This window comes from Mytilus galloprovincialis, chromosome 6 (genome assembly GCF_965363235.1).
Source record: "Mytilus galloprovincialis chromosome 6, xbMytGall1.hap1.1, whole genome shotgun sequence".
NCBI lineage: Eukaryota > Metazoa > Mollusca > Bivalvia > Mytilida > Mytilidae > Mytilus > Mytilus galloprovincialis.
In genome coordinates this window covers 95,479,120-95,500,171 of record NC_134843.1, presented here as the reverse complement: position 1 = coordinate 95,500,171, position 21,052 = coordinate 95,479,120, and the positions used below count along the sequence as shown (strand labels likewise).

The window sequence follows — 21,052 nt, the reverse complement described above, 5'->3', positions numbered from 1 at the left end:
TTAAAAAAGAGGGACGAAAGATACCAAAGGGACAGTCAAACTCATAAATCTAAAACAAACTGACAACGCCATGGCTAAAAATGAAAAAGACAAACAAACAACAGCACACACGACACAACATAGAAAACTAAAGAATAAACAACACGAACCCCACCAAAAAACTAGGGGTGATCACAGGTGCTCCGGAAGGGTAAGCAGATCCTGCTCCACATGCGGCACCCGTCGTGTTGCTTATGTGATATCAAATCCGGTAAATAGTCTAATTCGGTAGGTCACATTCATGAAAGGGAAGGGGGTTGTAGTTACGACGTAAGGAACATATCCGATATCATTTGTGAAACGGTTATTCCATAACGGTCAACCAACTCGTGATGGCGTCCGTAAAATTTACGAAGGGATGATTTCAACTTCTCCATTTGGAACTCTTGGTTTAATTGCTTCCTTGTGAGCAGCAACCCTCTATCAAGAAAATCATGATAGGAAATGCAAGCACGGGAATATCGTATCAATTGGGAGATATATACCCCGTATGCAGGTGCTGCTGGAATGTTGCTACTTAGAAATGGAAAGTTCACAATTGGAAAGCTGAAATCATCTCTTTTGTCGTAAAGTTTTGTTTTCAACCGACCCTCATTGTCAATTTCTAGATGTAAGTCAAGATATGAGGCCGACTTAACTGTATCTGTAGTATCCTTTATCTCTAGCTCGATTGGATAGATGCGTTCCACATAGTCACCAATTTTGAATTATTTAGTGAAAGAACATCATCTATATAGCGAAAAGAAGAGTTAAAGGATATTGCTAACTTCTTATCTTTCTTCCTAAGAAGTTCCTGCATGAAGTCAGCCTCATAATAATAAAGAAACAAGTCGGCAAGTAGAGGGGCACAGTTTGTTCCCATTGGAATGCCGACAGTCTGTTGAAAAACACGTCCTCCGAACGTAACAAATATGTTGTCAATCAAGAAATCAAGCATCTTGATAATATCAGTTTCAGAGAATTTTTTGTTCGAATCAGAGTGATCCTTTACAAAGTAGGATTTATCCCTCCCTAAGACAAGATACTTGTATCTACGTTGGCCATTCTTTTTTACAAAGCAAAGCAATAACAACTCTTTCAATTTGTCTTTTAGTTTGGAATGTGGAATGCTAGTGTAAAGAGGAGAAAAGTCAAATGTTTTAATACTGTTACAAGATGAAAGAGAGTTAGATTGTATGTACTCTAAAAGATCTTTGGAATTTTTAAGTATCCACATCTGATTCACGCCCCCTTTAGAAGCTGATACATGGTTGCAACCTTGATAGTTGAGTGGCAGTTTCAGTTTAATCCTTGTTGTAGTGTTTCTATCTACGATCATATGTGCAGCAGTGGTGAACTGCTGAAGACAGGAAAGTGAGATGTTCTCACTGGTGACTAATTATGTTATACAACATCTCTTGGCTGATTTCCGCTATATATAACACACACACATATATATATATACGAGTCTAAATTGAAAACTACGTTCAAACCTATGATTGCGTTAGATAAAAACCGCAATTTTTATACGTGTGCATGTAAAACAAATTTCGTTGTAGAAGGGTCTAAAAACAGCACAAACAACATTTTCCAAAAGACCAAAAAAGTGAAAAAGTATATTTAAACAAAACGCATTTGACTAACAGGTCGAACAACTGATGTTCTTTAACCCTACTGACTGCCATTGGCGATTGCCAAATAAAATTGATCACAAGAGTAACAAAATGGATCTTAATATAAATTTAATACTAAACAGAAAAAAATCAACTTGTGGCCACGATGTTATGCTACAAACATACGGTGTCAATATTTTTTTAGCACAACAGATCCGGATTTCGACAATAAATGTCTCTTCAGTGATGTTAGGGATCGAAACGGTATTTGGGAGGCCATATAAAAAGTACCCTCAGTTTTAGAAAAAGTACCCTCATTTTTAGATAGACTCTTGAATTTTAAGAGTCAATAAGGATGAACGGATATATATATATATATATATATATATATATATATATATATATATATATATATATATAACAAAATTTTCGAATTGTTAAAAGATATCAACAAGAATCTTGTTTTTTGTTTTAAGATTGGTTTTCAATAATCTTCTAAATAATTTTAACCAGTGTTTTCCCTTCGACACATAGGTTTTAAGTTATAGTAGACAAAGGGAAGTAGCTGATGATGCTCCTTTTTATTTCGTATTTTAATTTGAGGAGGACCTTTCCAAATAAAGGCAACAGTAGTATACCGCTGTTCGAAAGACTCATAAATCGATTGATAGAAAAAAAATCCGGGTTACAAACTAAAACTGTTGTAAATACATCAACAAAAGAGGAAAAGAAAGAAACAACAAACACTGCAGTGCAACAAAAGTCCGGTTGAACATATTTTGTAAGAACCAATTTTTATGTCCAGATATATAAGATACTATTACCTCTTATTTAAAATCAAATATGACTTGAAATATGTTTTGTTAGTGTCGTTCGGCTTCCTATCATTCACTGCTAGAATTCATGCTATACTCATCTCAATTATTCATATACATACTTCTGACATTGATACAAAATACAAATTTTCGGCTGAGTTTGATAATTTTACATAAATAGATGACAAATAACTATTGTAGACTTATCATCCTTTGTGTTTATATGCTGACAAACCAATATTGAGTTAAGTTATACACGATTTGTACACTACAGTTTATTGGATAGTAATGTTGTTCGACCGAAATCGGTATCACCAATGTATCACCAATGTAAAAAGTGTGTGTACAAATAATGTTTCTAAAAATGATGAAATTGTATAAGCTTCCTGATGAAATATCATGCCTTTCTATAATACAAAGACCTTCGTTGTAATATGTAATGTAAACTTCATGCTTTATTCATAGATTATCGTTGATCATATCAACTAGATTGATTGATTTCGGTTGAGCCGGTACGGCGAAAGTAAGAAAAGCAATCGAGTTGAGATGACCAATGATAATCTGTCTACCGCTATTTTACCTATGACGACATTGTCAATTTCATATCAATCTAATTAGCAACGCCACGTTTCTAGTGGTAAATTTACATCTCAAGCAAGTAGAATGATATGAAAGATTATCACAAAAAAAGATCAAAGGAAAAATGCCAAAAATAACGATAAATATATATATCATCAAACTGTTCATTATAAACATACAGAGAAAACAGGATCACTATGATCGTGACACACAGTATGAAGTTCTTATCCAAATTTAAAATAATTTCATAACACAGAATTTGAGTACAAATTTTTGAATTCAACATGACAACGCACTGATAAATGTCAAAACTAAACACAATTTAAATGGTATTTAACTAGCTTACTTCATGTTATAAAGAAATTAAATCACAATACATATCTCTAAATTTTAAAAGCATAATGATATTATTGAACAAATAATTATGCAGTGGTCCCGGAAAGATGAAAAAGCAACATGGCAATGACATCATGCTTATTTCGTAAAAAGAAAAAGACGGTTTCGATCAATTGATTTAATAATTATTATAATCTAACAGTTTTTGCATATTTCCAATGTACCAAAATAAAACTAAGAATGAAAATGGAGAATGTGTCAAACAACCCGACCAGAGAGCAGATACCATATGTCTACAAAAGAAAATATCATCTTAATCTCAATAAAAGAATAATCAGCCTTCTGCCATATTGTACATGTGATATTCTGTTGTTGAATCATAATCATGCTCTGTTGTTGTCGTCGCGTTTGTATCTGTATATATTCTGTAAAATATAAATAACATAAAATTAATAATTTCGACATTGCTGATACTTTTTATTTTTTTCGTTGATTCACTAACACATAAAAAAATATTATGCACTTTTTTATTAGGGTAAAGAAGTACCTATGCTATAGCCAGGAACTCTTAAAACACAAAATGAATATTTCTCTCTAAATATATACAGTTTAGAAATATATTTAGAAGGGTTTTATCAAACACAAGAAAAGTATTGCCCCCGTAATTTCATGTAAGATAACTGTAAACATGAGGTTAGTATATACTTGTTTTACATCATGAATTTTCTATGTGATATTCATGCGAATATCTTATTCATATACGGCCTATTACTGGTTACTGTTCAAAACAGTTTCACGGTTTACATCCGTAAGAGACAGGGACCATTTAACATGTGAAATTATAATTTTGAAAATACTTTAAACGACAAAATTATTTTATATTTCTTCTTCCTGTGTGACCTCCGTCGTCGTCGTTAACTTTTACAAAAATCTTCTCCGACGAAACTACTGAGCTAAATTTAACCAAATTTAGCCACAATCATCATTGGGGTATCTTGTTAAAAAAAATATGTGTGGGGTGACCTGGCCAACCAACCAAGATGGCCGCCATGGCTAAAAATAGAAAATAGGGGTAAAATGTAGATTTTGGCTTATAACTTTGAAACCAAAGCATTTAGAGCAAATCTGACAGGGTTAAATTGTTAATTGAGTCAAGATCTATCTGCCCTGTAATATTCAGATTAATCGGACAATTGGTTGCTGGGTTCCTGCCCCTGAATTGGTAATTTCAAGGAATTTTTGCTGTTTTGGGTTATTATCTTGAGTATTATTATAGATAGAGATAAACTGTAAACAGCATTAGGCTCAGCAAAATAAGATCTACAAATAAGTTAACATGACCAAAATGGTCAATTGACCCCTTAAGGAGTTATTGCCCTTTATAGTCAATTTTCAACAATTTTCATGAATTACAAAATATTTTCCTCTATTACTTAAGGGCCAAGTTCATTATAGATAGAGATAATTGTAAGAAGCAAGAATGTTCAGTAAAGTAAGATCTACAAACACATCACCATCAACAAAACACAATTTTGTCATGAATCCATCTGTGTCTTTTGTTTAATATGCACATAGACCAAGGTGAGCGACACAGGCTCTTAAAGTCATAAGAAACCTCAAATTAAAAAAAAATATGCATATGTTTTTTATAACTAAATGGATAGTTTTCATTATACAACTTATGTACATATTCTTTTTTCTGAGGAAAATTCTTTTATTTGTCCACATTTAGAAGAAGTTTACTTATTTTTAATTGCTTGCTTCCAGGAAGCAATTCGCCGAAATATTTTCCGTATGCATAGTGACCCGAGCGTAACCCTCCACGTAAAAATCCGGTGATCGCATTACGCATGGATCTGTCATTGAAATAAACAAATATCTGATTATACATGTTAAACACGTGCTCAATACCCATGCTTTTTGTGATTTGTTTACTATAAGGTGACAATCGGTAAAACTCGGCTTCAAAACACGGCATTTAATGACAAGCCATATTTGTTAAATTATAACAAACAGAGAGAAAAAAAATTGACGATTATATGATATATTTGCATAAATAATGATAAAATCGTGCACAGAGGACTAAGTTTATGATATATACATGAATTGGTTCAAGAATTGGATAAACATTATGTTTCACCACTCACTCGTTTCATATGACTTTAAGAGCCTCTAGTTTATTTATTAAATCTACTAGTGAGGGATAAGATGTTAAAACTAAGATCTCACCTTTCTTTTTTCCACTTTATAACAATGACACCTGTTAGTTACAAGAAAACCATGAAATTACAAAAAGGTTTAAAGCTCTCGATTTATGTGTACTTGCTATTTGTAATAAAATTTGTAGTTTAATCTTTAAAAAGCTTACATTGCCTGAAGTAATTTGTTCATACAGAAAACAATGTCCGGAAAAATAATTTCAATTCAAAGTATATCCAAGTAAGTTACACATTTCTGTACCATTATCATGTTTCTTTTATAAGGTTTCTTGAATGTACTTGTAATTGTTTGCTTCTTTGGCACATATTTGTTTGTTTTTATAGTTATTAAAATTAAAACACAATGTTGACTGCCGTACCCCTGCTTTTGACATTTCACCTATTATGTCAGTTCGTTTTGTTCACACATCGTTGTCAATATAATGGAATTTGATGCAAACCGTTAAATGAATGGAAAATAACTGTCATATTCCTGAAGTTTAACTCACTTTTTTTGTATAACAAAACCGATATCGCAAATCCTATGAGAATCCCTGCTATTAGAATAGCAATGCAAGCTATTAAAATTGTATTCATTTCGGATGAACAGACTGGAAATGAATTAAATTATCAAATTAAATGTAATTCAATCAATAAATTACTTATATTGTTAACGATATATATATAAACACATTTATGTTTTATTTAGGGTATATTCATAGTATACCGCCATCTTGGATTGTACTATTGCTGTGCACAATCAGTCAAGTTATTTGCCCAAATCTGCAAATTTTTAGACAGATGTGCAATTTTATGGATAAGACTGTTTATTTATATGGAGAAAACTTGCTAATTTATTTGCGTTACTTAAAATATTTAAACAAATAACAAACATTTGTGTTTAAAATTTTTTTTTTCAACTAAGCCATTTAATAACAAATTTATACTGGACTGATAGGGAAATTTTTATTTTTACTTGTAGCAAGAAAACGAGTTTGGTGACACCATTTTTTCCTTTTATTTTCTTAAAAAATATTATAAAACCTATCTTCTCACAATTTATTTCCAAATTATATCTCATAGTTTTTTCTATGACAAAAAAATGTGTTTTTTTCATGATCATTTTGAGCAAATTTAAGCAACGACTCATAGCTTCAAAAAAAGCACGGTGATCCATCCTTTTATTATATTTTTGAAAAGAGCATAGTAAAATCTTTCATTTTGGCAAAGTATAAGAAAGTTCTATCTCAAGAAACCTTAACCAATGATCTACCTTAATTGATTCACAAATTATGTAGATCCAATTCAGTGGTTGTCGTTTGTTTTTGTGTTACATATTTGATTTTCGTTCATTTTTTGTACATAAATAAGGCCGTTAGTTTTCTCGTTTGAATTGGTTTACATTGCCATTTTTGGGCTTTTTATAGCTAACTATGCGGTCTTGGGTTTGGTAATTGTTGAAGGCCCTACAGTGACCTATAGTTGTTAATTACTGTGTCATTGTGGTCACTTGTGGAGAGTTGTCTCATTGGCCGTCATACCACTATTTTTTTTATATTGTATAAACAACAATTACTGTGTTTTTACAAGACTGTAATTATACCGCTATATGTATATCATTTCATTGCGCCCTCCGATTTAATAGTGAACATGTTACTGCTGGAAAAGAAGAACACAGTTATTTTCAATCAATGTGTCACTCAAATTATATATGTACAAAACAATTATTGACGAAAAGCAGATGTTATGCACAGCAACAAACAACATCCAATGAAATTAAAGCTCGTGATTTTTGTACAGGTACACACCATAACTGGCGGGTATAACCATGTTTGTGGATGTTCAATCCACTCTCCTTGTTCGGAGTTTTCTTTGATATTTTTTTTGTACTATAACTCCGGTACATTGATAATAAGCTTTTGTGGACGCATATCCAGGAAATAATTGAATGAAGGTTTTATAAAATTAGTCTATGTTTCTTGTAAACGGCATTCTCACATGATATTTATTGAACTTATAAATTTATATACAAAGCACTTTTACTATAGAAATAGTCCATAAAGATCCTTTTATATAGATTCTGACATTGATACCAGTTGGTTATCGTATTTATCCAATCGAGATAGTTGGTATTTATTATTTAACTATCGAGATTAGATAAATCCGATAATCCATGAGTAACAATGTAAGAATTTGTTTCTCTAATGATTAAAAAATATTTTTTGTTTTTTTTGTTAAACGAAAATCCCCTTCGATTGCCTTCGAGATTTCACATAGTTGTCAATTTCATTAACCCTTGTTAGAATATTTAAATAAGCTGATTAAGGTTATGACCCTTTAACTCATCCCATCATCTTCTTAGATCACACATTGATTATTATTTTTTATACAATGAGAATAGAAAGGTATAAATTGTCAAAGAATTAGAGAAATATGCATATCGGTTGTAGACTTTTCTTCACGGATAGAAATAATCTTAAATACCATACCTGTTGATTCGTCATAGGTTAAAGTAGTGGATTGTTTTAGCTTTAAATCTGTTAATTAAAAACATTTTTGTAATCACAAGAATTTCACTGGTACAGTAATAAGTATTTTCCTAGAAATGTTTTTGTCAGCAATTCATCTAATTGGTTATTTGAAAAAGACGTCAACATGAATATATTCTTAAAAAATAAACCGTTTAAAAAGACAATTTCTGTAAATAAATTATCTTTCAAACTCTGTTCCTTTTGTTTAATTTTATAATTTTTGCTCCATGCTAAATCAAGGCGAACTGTTGCAAAAGGGAATAGGATAAGATTCGCTAGAGTTACAGATTAGAAGATTCACTAAAGTTAAAGATTAGAAGATTCGCTAAAGTTACAGATTAGAAGATTCGATAAATATACACATTAGAAGATTGTTCTTGTATCTAAAGTTCTAAGATTTAAAAATCATGTCGTTAGTGAGATGATACATAGACATATCGTGATGGTGACAGTAAATGTAAGTAGTGTTGACTTCAGTCGTTTTCCCCCATAACTCTGTAGGAACAGTTTTGCCTATATGTTTAAGTAGCAGACCCCTTCTATTGAAGTCCGTCTAGTATAAATATGCAAGATAACGTTGCAATTGAGATACATAAACGCCATACAATGTGGCAGAAGGTATGTAACTGACTGATAAGTTAGAATTGTGTTATATTTCCTGATGTAACTTTTCTTTTCTTAGCCAGGTATGAGGTATATTCCGTTTGATTCTTTGTATGACGTTCGCATCTCTAAGTTGGTGCAAAGTGTGCAATTGAGCATTGTTGTTTCAAATTTTATATAAATTTGGTGTTTCTATTTTCTTCAAAAAACTTTCAGAATCATAAATATAATAAACGCTTTTCAGAAGGTTTTATTATACAAGATTTTTATCAAAACGATTGTTCACGTCCTGCCTATTCTGTTATATTATTTATCAAATCATGCTGAAAAGTCCTTCAAATATTTTATCGGCCAGAAAAATTATTGGTAAATCTTAAAATTATTTTATGATATGCATTCAGGTGTATCAGTTATTAAATAGTTATCACAGGTACCAGGCTTATAATTTAAAACGCCAGACGCGGGTTTCGTCTACATACGACTCATTAGTGAAGCTATAATCAATATAGTTAGAAAGCAAAACAAGTACAAAGTTGTAGAGGATAATATTCTTATATTACAAGGTGTGTGCGAACGACTTTGGTCTCCCCAATGTTGATTATAAAATAAGAAGATGTGGTATGATTGCCACAAGCGACCACAATTACACAGAAATTAACAACTATATATAATCATACAGCCTTCAACAATTAGCAAAGCCCATACTGCATAGTCAGCTATTAAAGGCGGTCGAAATGACAATGTATAACAATTCAAACAAGAAAACTAACGGCCTTGTACAAAAATTGAACAAAAAACAAATATGTAACATATAAACAAACGACAACCACTGAATTACAGGCTCCTGACTTGGGATAGACACAAACAAACAGAATGTGGCGGGATTAAACATTTTAGCGGGATCCCAACCCTCTCCCTAACCTGGGACAGTGGTATGACAGTACAACATAAGAACAAACTATAAAAATCAGTTCAAGGAGCGGGATTAAACATGTTAGCGGGATCCTTACCCTCCCCCTAACCTGGGACAGTGGTATAACAGTACAACATAAGAACGAACTATAAAAATCAGTTGAAAAGGGCTAAAAACTTGAGATTGACAAAAATACAAGTGAACGTGGCCAGGTACTTGTACATTCCAACAACAATAAAGACACTAGGAACAGATCTCAGAGTACTCGAAGTTAACAGACAGTTAGTTCTGAGCTACTAACAACTAATAAAAAAATCATGCATCTAAAACAAAATTATCAATCCGTACACATCCAACATTCAATGGCTTTAGTGTAAAGACGTCATAAACAGTCAGCGAAAAACATGAACTTGTGCAATGCCAAGATACAGGTATCGACATATTGTAGATCCGTGAATGTGTATATGTTTATAACATACTAGTAATATTTAGTTTGTTTTTAATTTACTGATAAAAAAATCAAAAGTTATGCCAATAAAAACAACATTCAATTATCTTATTACAGTGTTGAATTAGTAACCTTTTAGAATAAGTTTATTTAAAGCATCGACAAGTTTACCAAGTACAACCAAACTTTACAACCAAATCTTTATATCTATGAAAAAAAATAGTAAAGGTTTTAAGTAATTTATGGTAACGAAATCCCTGGCTTAATCTGAGAGTTCTCAGGATGTTCTTGTCCCAAGCAGAAAACCTTAGTCGTATTTGGCACAACTTTTTTGAACTTTTGGTCCTCAGTGCTGTTCAACTTTGTACTTGTTTTGGCTTTCGAACTTTTGTATCTGAGCGTCACTAGTAAGTCTTGTGTGGACGAAACGCATTTCTGGCGTATTAAAATTTAAACTTGCTGCCTTTTGTAAGCTATTCATCGTGTGTTTCTTTGTCTAATATGTTCTCCTATTTATTTGAATTGTAGTCCTGTAATGTTATGTTGTCATTTTAATGTTATATTTAACATTGCCATTAAAGCGGGAGGCTTGGCATGCCACAAAACCATGTTCAACCCACCAGTTTTTTCTTTAAAAAAAAAGTCCTGTACCAAGTCAGGAATATGGCCATTGTTATATTATAGTTGGTTTCTGTGTGTGGTACATTTTAACGTTCTGTTTATGTTGTGTCGTTTGTTTCCTCTTATACTTGAGTGTGAATTCACATTACTATACGATGTGTGACGGTACTTTTCTATCCCAAATTCATGTATTTAGTTTTGATGTTTTATTTGTTGGTCTCATCGGATTTTGTCTAATGCTTAGTTCGTTTCTGTGTGTGTTACATTTTAATGTTGTGTCGTTGTTCTCCTCTTATATTTGATGCGTTTCCCTCAGTTTTAGTTTGTAACACGGATTTTTTTTTTTATCGATTTATGAGTTTCGAACAGCGGTATACTACTGTTGCCTTTATTTAATTATTTACCAGTAATATATAATCTACGTTCGTTAAATCAAAAACGCCACAACAGACACGGGAATAGCGAACGAGCTGTAAAATATAAACAACGTAAAATGGTGCCAAAGGAACATCACCATCTAAAAATGGAAAATTAACAATAGGGAACGAAAGATCGTCCCTTTTGACGTAAATTTTAGTGTGGAGTTTCCCGTTTAAAACCTAAATATCGAAATCTAGGAAATGACAGTTATTACCGTTTACATTAGATTTATTCAAAGTAAGTTCCTTTTGGGTAAGTTTCAGTATATTGAGAAATTCTTCATTATTTAACGAAAATATATATCATCAAGATAATGATACGTGTTGTTGAATTTATCTATAAAATGCAATTTCGACGGGTCTTTTATGAGTTTGGTCATAAACTGTGATTCATAACAGTACAAAAACAAGTCTGTTATTAAAGGAAGCAATTAGTGCCAATAGGGATACTTACAACCTGTATTTATTTGGCTTTTTAACTATTTTGATCTGAGCGTCACTGATGGGTCTTATGTAGACGAAACGCGCGTCTAGCGTATAAAATTATAATCCTGGTACTTTTGATAACTATCAATCATCTCATCACACCTCCAGTAAGTATATCTTGCATATTTACCTTTCTCATTAGAGAAGAAGGCTTTAAATGAGTTGCAGCAAATATATTTGCATTCAGATTTACAAAACGACAGTTTCATTAAATAGGAAAACTTTTGTTTGATAAAATAGTGTGAAAGTGTAGCGTAAAGAGTAGAAAAATCAAATTTGCCAACAGAATCAAAAGTACCATCAAAAGCAAGTAATTTATCTAAAACATCCAAAGAATGTTTTACACTCCAAATTTATCTAAAACATCTAAAGATTTTTTTACACTCCAAATTTATCTAAAACATCCAAAGAATTGTTTACACTCCAAATTTATCTAAAACATCCAAAAAAAATTTTACACTCCAAATTTATCTAAAAGTATATACTATATGATAGTAGTTAAGGTTCTTGTTAAAAGCACTGAAAGATTAGTTGTAGAATAATTACTAAAGGCCGAGATGAAACGATATTTAAAGTTTGTTTTGTGTAGTTAAGGTGGCCAATACATAGTAGGGACCTTCAATTGTTCAGAAGAAGCCTTAAGCTTCGATGTGGTTATGATATATTTGTTTACTATATGACTCTGTGTGGAGCGCATGGCCATGAATGTAGATGAATTTAAAATTTCCTTCTTAAGAACGTCCGTGTAGTATTTACGGCATACCACCACAGCATTGATGGCTGCTTTGTCGGCCGGTACAAACACAAACCGATTTGAACGTCCTTGAAGTTTATTTCTTATTCTGGAAATAGGTGTATTATGTACTATGTTATTTACTTCTAAATTATTTTTCAAAATATGATATTCTTGTTTGGCTTGATAACTATTTTGATCTGAGCGTATTTATATTCAGTTTGCATAATATTTTAGTCCTACCTTATCTTAACAAAAGTAAGTTGATAATCAAACAATGCCTTTATTCGATAAACTGAATAAAATAACTCAAAATACCTAGGGCTTTAATTTGATCGCCAAATAAGTATAATATGAAATCTAAGCCATATCATGATTAATAACTTGCTTAAAAAAATTCTTTTCTACACCTCATTCTATCTTTCTGTTTTAATTGTCTACCTTTGAATTTCACTGTTCCAAATCTATCTATATGTACTGCCTGGTTGTCAGTTGAGGAACCTATGACTTTACAGCGATATGTTCCTTCATCTGAACATAAAACGTTATCGGCTGAGATGTCAAACTCTAGTCCAGACGAAGTGGTGACTGGGTTTACATATTCTCTAATAGCAGTGGCACGATTTCGCCATTCCGACCGATGCCAAAATGTTTGATTTTGCAGAGTTTTTAAATTAAGAAAAACACTGACGATGTCATAAAAACCAGCTGATGTATTTTTAGAGAGTATGATGTGTGTTACACCACCCCACCTTGCCACATTAGAAGGACTACATCGAAACTTAAGTTTTTCTTGCTGAAATAGAGCTGTACGTGTTAGTACCATGGAGACATCTTGGCAAGATACAATATTATCTGGAAAAAAATGGAAGATTGATTTTAATTTTCATCTTTGTGTTAGGGTCCCTAGTACAAAGCAATACTACATTCTTCTTTTATAGATACTAAATCTTGCTATACTCATTAAAAATTAGCGAAATAAAAATTAAACCCGTTACTTCTCTTAAAAAAACCCATAAGCATCGCTTGGTCAAAATCAAGCGTATTTACAAAGTTATCATCAACATTGCACATAAAATTTAATAAAAAATCCTTAAAAAAATCAGTAAATTGTAACAAATTGACACAATTAATAAACATGTGTTCTAAATCTTCTCTAGATTGTGCACACACTGGACAAGTGTCATTATCAGTCATGTTACATTTTAAAAGTTTAACTTTAGTAAACAAAGTTCTATGAAGTACTTGAAAATTAAGTTCCCTGCATTCACCAGGCAAGATATATAAATTTTAAATAATATAACATTTTGAAAGTTCTAATTCTGGATACTTTTCGATCCAATAAGATTCTGATACAGGAAATTTTCCAACAATTTGTATTAAGAGATTATAAAAAGTTCGAGTACTTTGTGGCATAGGAACTTCTTTATCTTCAACAGAAAAAGAAAAACAATCTGCAGTTACTTCAAAATTCTTTGAAACTGGATTAATATTTTCATTGATAAAATGTACACATTCAGGAGGCAGACTGACAAGCATATTTTCTATTTTTGAAAAAAGTATATACAGATATTTTTCCATAGCAAAATAATCCGAATTTAATAGTCTACTAAGAAATTTTAATCTAAAGGCAAACATTTTGAGCATTATGTCTGGAAAATGCAGACCACCTTTAGATTTTTCTAAAATAATTGTTTCATATGCCACATGATGAGTTTTAAAATTCCATAAAAAATCAACACATATTTTCTTAATTTGTAAATAATACTTAGAAGGCATAGTCTGCACTGTAAGTGTATACCATAATTTTGACATCAGAAGAGATGATATAACAGCAAATCTACAATGAAGTGAAAGATGTCTCCGTTTCCATAAATTTAAAACAGTAGTAATGGAGCTGATTTTTTTCTCCCAGTTTAATATATTGCGTTTTTCTTGAAATTTTCCTACCCAAACTCCTAAAACTTCTATTACATTATCACATATCTTAATACCTAACTGCTCAATGTCATTTTGTAACAAATATCCATTTCCTAATATTAGGATTTCAGATTTTTCTTTATTGATTTTAGCACCTGAAGCACCACTTTAGATTTTAAGAATATCAAAAACAATAAAAAGTGACTTCCTATTTGCCAAGGAAAAGGTTGTATCATCAGCATGCTGAAAAATAGTGGAATAAATATTTGAGCCAGGTATTTTTATACCAGTAATGTCTGTGTTTTGTAAAATTGCCTGTCCTAATGTTTCTGAAACAATAGTGTATAGGATCGAACTTAAAGGAAATCCTTGTTTTATTCCGTTATTAAAACTAAAATATGGGGTCAAATGCCTATTACACTTCACAGAACTTCTAACATTCGTGTAAAAAATTGATATCCATTTTCTAAATCTTTCTCCGAAACCAAATTTTTCTAAAACACTAAATAAAAAATCATGACTAACTCTGTCAAAGGCCTTTTCTTGGTCCGTTTTTAAAAATAAACTTCTAACTCTTCTTCGTCTATTAAAACAATAACGTTAACTATACTACATACAGTGTCTGATATATCTCGACCTATTACAGAACAAGTTTGTGTATTACTAATGATCTTTGTCAATGTTAATTTCAGTCTATTCGCCATGATTCGGGCTAAAATCTTGTAATCAACATTAGGTAATATGATTGGTCTGTAAGATTTTATATCATTTTTGTCACCTTTCTTTTTTAAAATGAAAAAACTAATTCTTTTGTAACAATGCTACCTACCCCGACTTCTTATTAATGAACATTACGAAAAAATATTGGTGGTTGAAATAAGCAATGTCTACACTTTTTCTTAGAACTTTTTTGTCAATTCTCAAGCTAACATCAGAGAGCTATCAGTAAACAAAAGACCATATATTGTATCAAAAGTAAATTCAATGAACAAAGAACATAAGAATAAATCAGCATTTATATCCAGAAATAAAGCACAGATATTACCAATGTTATTTCTACTGATCGGGCGGAGCTTAGGTTTTAATTTGCATTAGGACAGTCTATTTGAAGATGTGTGTGATAAGGATATGATGGCCGTTATAATTATACTTGATTTCTAATCACCTATCAGTGTCACTTAACTGATATCCAAATGAACTGAGTGTATGATATTGGACGAATAACTGGACACTTCATTGATGAGTTTATCCCGAAACACCTGTTTATAGATGGACTTGTCTTGAATAAGCGAACCGGTTAAACTCCGCCCAGTCAAGTGAAATAAATCAAGTAATAACTTATTATTATTCAATCATTGAAGAATGCAATATGGTACTTTAAAAAGAATTAAGTCATAATTTGTCAACTCGTAAATTTTCTTTTTTTTTTTTAATAAGGCAAACTTGTCTGTCAATTTTTTTTTTATTTGCTATATAGTAGGGTCGGTGTACCTGTTAATGTCGATCCAATTGTATCACGAGTAGTCGCACTAGAAACACTGTGAATCAGTGAATTCAATGCCTTGAACATTGATAGAATAAAACGGTCGATTGCTAAACCTCATGGAATAGTTAAAGAATTGGAAAGCACACATGAACAATTAGATTCATTTGTTATACTTACGACATGTCTGCATAAACACTAACATAAGTCCAGCTAGAATTAGATAATAAATTAGCATTTTTCAAGCAAATGAACTTGATATTGGCTACAAAAACTTCCTCATTCTGTCTGATGTATCAAACTTTATCTTTTCCTGTTTGATATATTACGCAAATTTCCGGAGGTTTACTTCAACAATTCTTTTATGGTATAATATTGTTTTATCACATCAGTAAATCTAAATATAGTCATATATTTGTATAGCGAAAATTCAGTCTTTAGTTTTCTATCTTGTTTTTTATGTACAAGTGTTTGTCTGTATGTCTGTATGTATGTTTGTGTGTACGTCTGTTTGTCTGTATGTCTGTTTGTCAGTTGGTCCTTTCTTTTTTAGACATGGCGTTGTCATTATATTTTCGACTTATGAAAGAGACAACAGTTTGAATGTCCCTCTGGTATCCTTCGCCTCTGTTTTCCAAGTAGAAAAAAGAACCCTGTTATAGTATACCAGACCAGTGCTCATGAATGAAATCCTTTAACAAATCTAGCATCTTCTAAATGGGATATCAAAGTGTCCGTTAGGCATTCGTACCCGTCCGTTTTATTTGGTCAATATACCAACGGACACCAAATGGATACAAAACCCTTTTTTCATCTGTCGGCGTCCATTCGAGCTATCCGGTAAGGTGTGACCACAGCTTTAACCAGTAAGCATGAGTTATTAATACTAATAAATAATTGTTCTATTAAATGCTGGTCATAACCCTTATGGAAATATCCAAGAAACACAAAGAGCCTATACTATGAAAAGGCAATTGAAATTTTGCAGTCACATATAGGAAATAAAAAATAAAAATCTGTCTCTCAATTATGATAACATTGCATTGAAAGATGTACCCAATTGATTTTCTGAAATCATTTGTCTTATATAGTTATCAAAGGTACCAGGATTATAATTTAGTACGCCAGAAGCGCGTTTCGTCTACATAAGACTCATCAGTGACGCTCATATCAAAATATTTATTAACAAGTTAAAAGTTGAAGAGGATAGAGGACTCAAAATTGCAAAAGGTTGTGCCAAATACGGCTAAGGTAATCTATCTGGGATAAGAAAAACCTTAGTTATAATGTTTGCATTTTTGTTTATGATTTTCTATGATGAGGGCCACAAGGAAGATAAGTTATATAACTAGCTGTGAAATCCTCATAAAAAATAAATTATTGTTGTTGTTGTTATCCAAATAAATTTTGACTGATATATTTGGATACAAAAACAACTCTTGTGAAGAATGAGATACATACATTTTGGCTTTTAAAAGTACTTTTCAAAAGCGCGTGTCTTGTAATTCTGCTACTTTTCGCATGAAGCTACATATACTAAATGTTTAATTCTTCTAGACTACTTCTAAGATAAATGTATTCTCTAAAACTTGTTAAAATTATGAGAAAATTGATAAAACTGTCATCTTTTTTACCAAAGTACTTAAACATGATAAGACAAATTATGAGACAAGGTAGAATCTGCAGTCAAGCAACATCCACTGCGCAATACGCAAAATGTATTCAAAACCTTGTAGAGCTTATGAAATTTCGCATAATGCTGTTGAACATTACACAAATAAACACATTACAGTTACTGTATTTCATTTTATTATAAAGACTAACTCAACTGGGTATATTTTATGTGCCTATCTATTGCAGTACATTTTCTATTTGTGGTCGTATTATATTCAATAATGATATTCCTGTTTTTAAATAAGCTGTCACTGGGACAAAATAGTGAACAGAGTCTACTCAGAATCTCGAGAAGGAGCAAACAGACACATAACCTTCCATAAATAATGATTAATGTAAAAGTGTTTGGTATATATTTTTACAGTACAATGTTGAATATGAAAAACGAGATCTAGGTTGCATTTCTGTAAATATTGACAATGCAATTTTCCATAGGAACTCCTTTTACGGCTAAAACTGTACCACTTTTACTATGAAGTTTTGAAAAAAATCTTATCTAGAATGGTGAAGTTGAAATCATCCCTTCGTAAATTTAACGGACGCCATCACGTGTTGGTTGACCGTTATGGAATAACCGTTTCACAAATGATATCGGATATGTTTCTTACGTCGTAACTACAATCCCCTTCCCTTTCACGAATGTGACCTACCTAATAAGACTATTTACCGGATTTGTTATCACTTAATCAACACGACGGGTGCCACATGTGCAGCAGGATCTGTTCACCCTTCCGGAGCACCTGAGATCACCCCTAGTTTTTTTGATGGGGTTCGTGTTGTTTACTCTTTAGTTGTCTATGTTGTGTGTGTGTTTGTTTGTCTTTTTCATTTTTAGCCATGGCGTTGTCAGTTTGTTTTAGATTTATGAGTTTGACTGTCCCTTTGGTATCTTTTGTCCCTCTTTTATCTTAGAATTGAAAGTTCATAGGCACTACAATTTTTTTCAAAGGTCAAAATATAGTGCTGTGCGGCATATTTTCAACGTTTATATGCCCTGAACTTTTCAGAGTTCAAACTAACACTTATTTTCTTAACTACCCCTACCTCGAATGAAGGGTTACCACAGATTTCAATGTAAACAATATGCACATGTATATTTACTGGTAACATTCCCAAGTTATGTCTCTATGAGATGGAACACAGACACCATAACTGGGAACCAGTATGTAAACAAAATTAATTTTCCATGAAAATTCTAAATCTCCCCAAAAGTGGCGTGGTTTGGGAAATATATAGCTGTATTTACAAAGTGCAACATGTATCTCATTCTACATTATCTTGAATATATAAAGTATGTAGGCAATACATTATCTTATTAACGAAAACATCATGCCAATTTCAACTTTTGTTTACACAATCATGATCAACCAATTCATCTTATTAGTAAAGGCTAATATCTGAATTCTAGGTTTGATTATATTGTGTTTTGTTTTTTTGTGACAAATACGTTGATAATAAGAAGGAAAAAGTAAAATCACAAAAATACTGGACTCCGAGAAAAATTCAAAATGGAAAGTCAATAATCAAATAACAAAATCAAAGGTCAAACACACCAAACGAATTGAAAACAACTGTCATATTCCTGGCAATTCTTTTAAAATGGAGGATTAATTGCATATAAGACGATGTGGTATGAGTGCCAATGAGACAACTCTCTCACCCAAGTAAAAAATTGTAAATGTAAACCATTATAGGTCAAATTACGGTCTTCAACACGGATAAAAACTTGAAACGAAAAAGATTCACAAGTCACAAAATTAAAGACAGACATAATCTTGACCATCAGAAAAAACACATAAGCAATTGTTCAGAAAACCAAAGATTAAGCAAAACAAAACCGACCAATTGCCGGAATAAAAACAGGTGTTCTGGGAGGGTAGAACTGGTGGCACCCATCTTGTCGCACAGAGGAAATAAAAATTCCATGATAAGTCGCATTCGTTAATGACGCAAACCATTAAGGAAGTTGTGATTGGGTTTACGACTAGTTGAACATATCCGAGCTCATGTTAGACACATACATTCTTTTAAGGTCAACCAATCATGATTCAACTTGACCATTTCAAACCATTTTTTAAATAACTCACTTGTTATAAACAACCCTGATTCATGATAGTCGTTTTGTTCCAACTTGTCAATTCAGTTTTTTGTATGGCCATATTTTAAGGTCTCTTTAAGTACAAATGGTCGACTGTGCACAGAGGTTGCATTTCATTTATGGATTGGTAGATTTCATCCTCAGCCGGAGCATTTGATTTTCATCGCTTCTAATGAACTTGATATGCCATTTTCAACTTATTATGTAGTATCTACTACGGTCTTGTAAATTACTTTTCAGGTTTTTTTTTTATTAAGCACTGATATGTGACAATATTTTTTTGAGGTAACAGTATTGGTGTAAGGATCATGTGCAAGGAAATTTACGCAAAAGAAATGTAGAATATATTTGTAAGTAAGAAATATGTGATATAAAAACACTATTTTTTATTGCTCGCTCGAATATTCCTTTTTAACGGAACTCATGTTGTAAATTGGGAAGAAATATTCCTCATGAAAAGACCTAGTTATTGTATTAAAAGATATATAAAACTAGAGGCTCTAAAGAGCCTGTGTCGCTCACCTTGGTCTATGTGAATATTAAACAAAGGAAGCAGATGGATTCATGACAAAATTGTGTTTTGGTGATGGTGATGTGTTTGTACATCTTACTTTACTGAACATTCTTGCTGCTTACAATTATCTCTATCTATAATGAGCTTGGCCCAGTAGTTTCAGTGGAAAATGTTAGTTAAAATTTACAAATTTTATGAAAATTGTTAAAAATTGACTATAAAGGACAATAACTCCTAAGGATTCAATTGACAATTTCCGTCATGTTGACTTATTTGTAAACCTTACTTTGCTTAACATTATTGATGTTTACAGTTTATCTCTATCTATAATAATATTCAAGATAATAACCAAAAACAGCAAAATTTCCTTAAAATTACCAATTCAGGGGCAGTAACCCAACAACGGGTTGTCAGATTCATCTGAAAATTTCAGGGCAGATAGATCTTGACCTGATAAACAATTTTACCCCCCATGTCAGATTTGCTCTAAAGGCTGCGGTTTCAGAGTTATAAGCCAAAATCTACATTTCACCCCCAAGTTCTATTTTTAGCCATGGCGGCCATCTTGGTTGGTTGGCCGGGTCGGGTTTTGATAATACTGCTGTTTCTTTTTTTAAATCATATTTGAATGAAAGAACTCAACAAGTACAAATTGGTAATGCTCATTCTGAAAAACTTTATATCAAGTATGGTGTCCCCCAAGGCTCCATATTAGGCCCCCTTCTGTTTATATTATACATAAACGACCTTCCTATTTATATGCAAAATTGTTGCACTGATTTATATGCCGATGATTCAACTTTACATCTTTCTGGTAATTGTTATCAAACTCTACAGTCAAAGGTACAAGAAGATTTACATGGTGTAGAGGAATGGTGCAATGATAACAATATGTTCATCAATAAAACTAAAACAAAATATATGATTATTGGAACGAAGCAAAGAGCAATGCCACATTACAATGAGAGTTGTTTAACTATTAACAATCAAGTGATACAATCTTCCACATGTGAAAGTCTTTTAGGCATTAAAATTGACCCTTCCCTCACA

At 32.0% G+C, this 21,052-nt stretch overlaps 1 protein-coding gene across 1 annotated transcript; it reads right to left on the bottom strand.

Moving 5' to 3' along the window:
- Positions 1-3,477: 3,477 nt before the first annotated feature.
- LOC143078436 (uncharacterized) lies at positions 3,478-16,028 on the bottom strand. The gene is made up of 5 exons (XM_076253306.1): positions 15,897-16,028; positions 12,755-13,168; positions 8,049-8,096; positions 5,591-5,621; positions 3,478-3,786 (listed from the first exon to the last, which is right to left on the bottom strand). The coding sequence occupies exons 1-5, from the start codon at positions 15,952-15,954 to the stop codon at positions 3,696-3,698; spliced, it is 642 nt and encodes a 213-aa protein (XP_076109421.1). The 5' UTR covers positions 15,955-16,028; the 3' UTR covers positions 3,478-3,695.
- Positions 16,029-21,052: the final 5,024 nt, after the last annotated feature.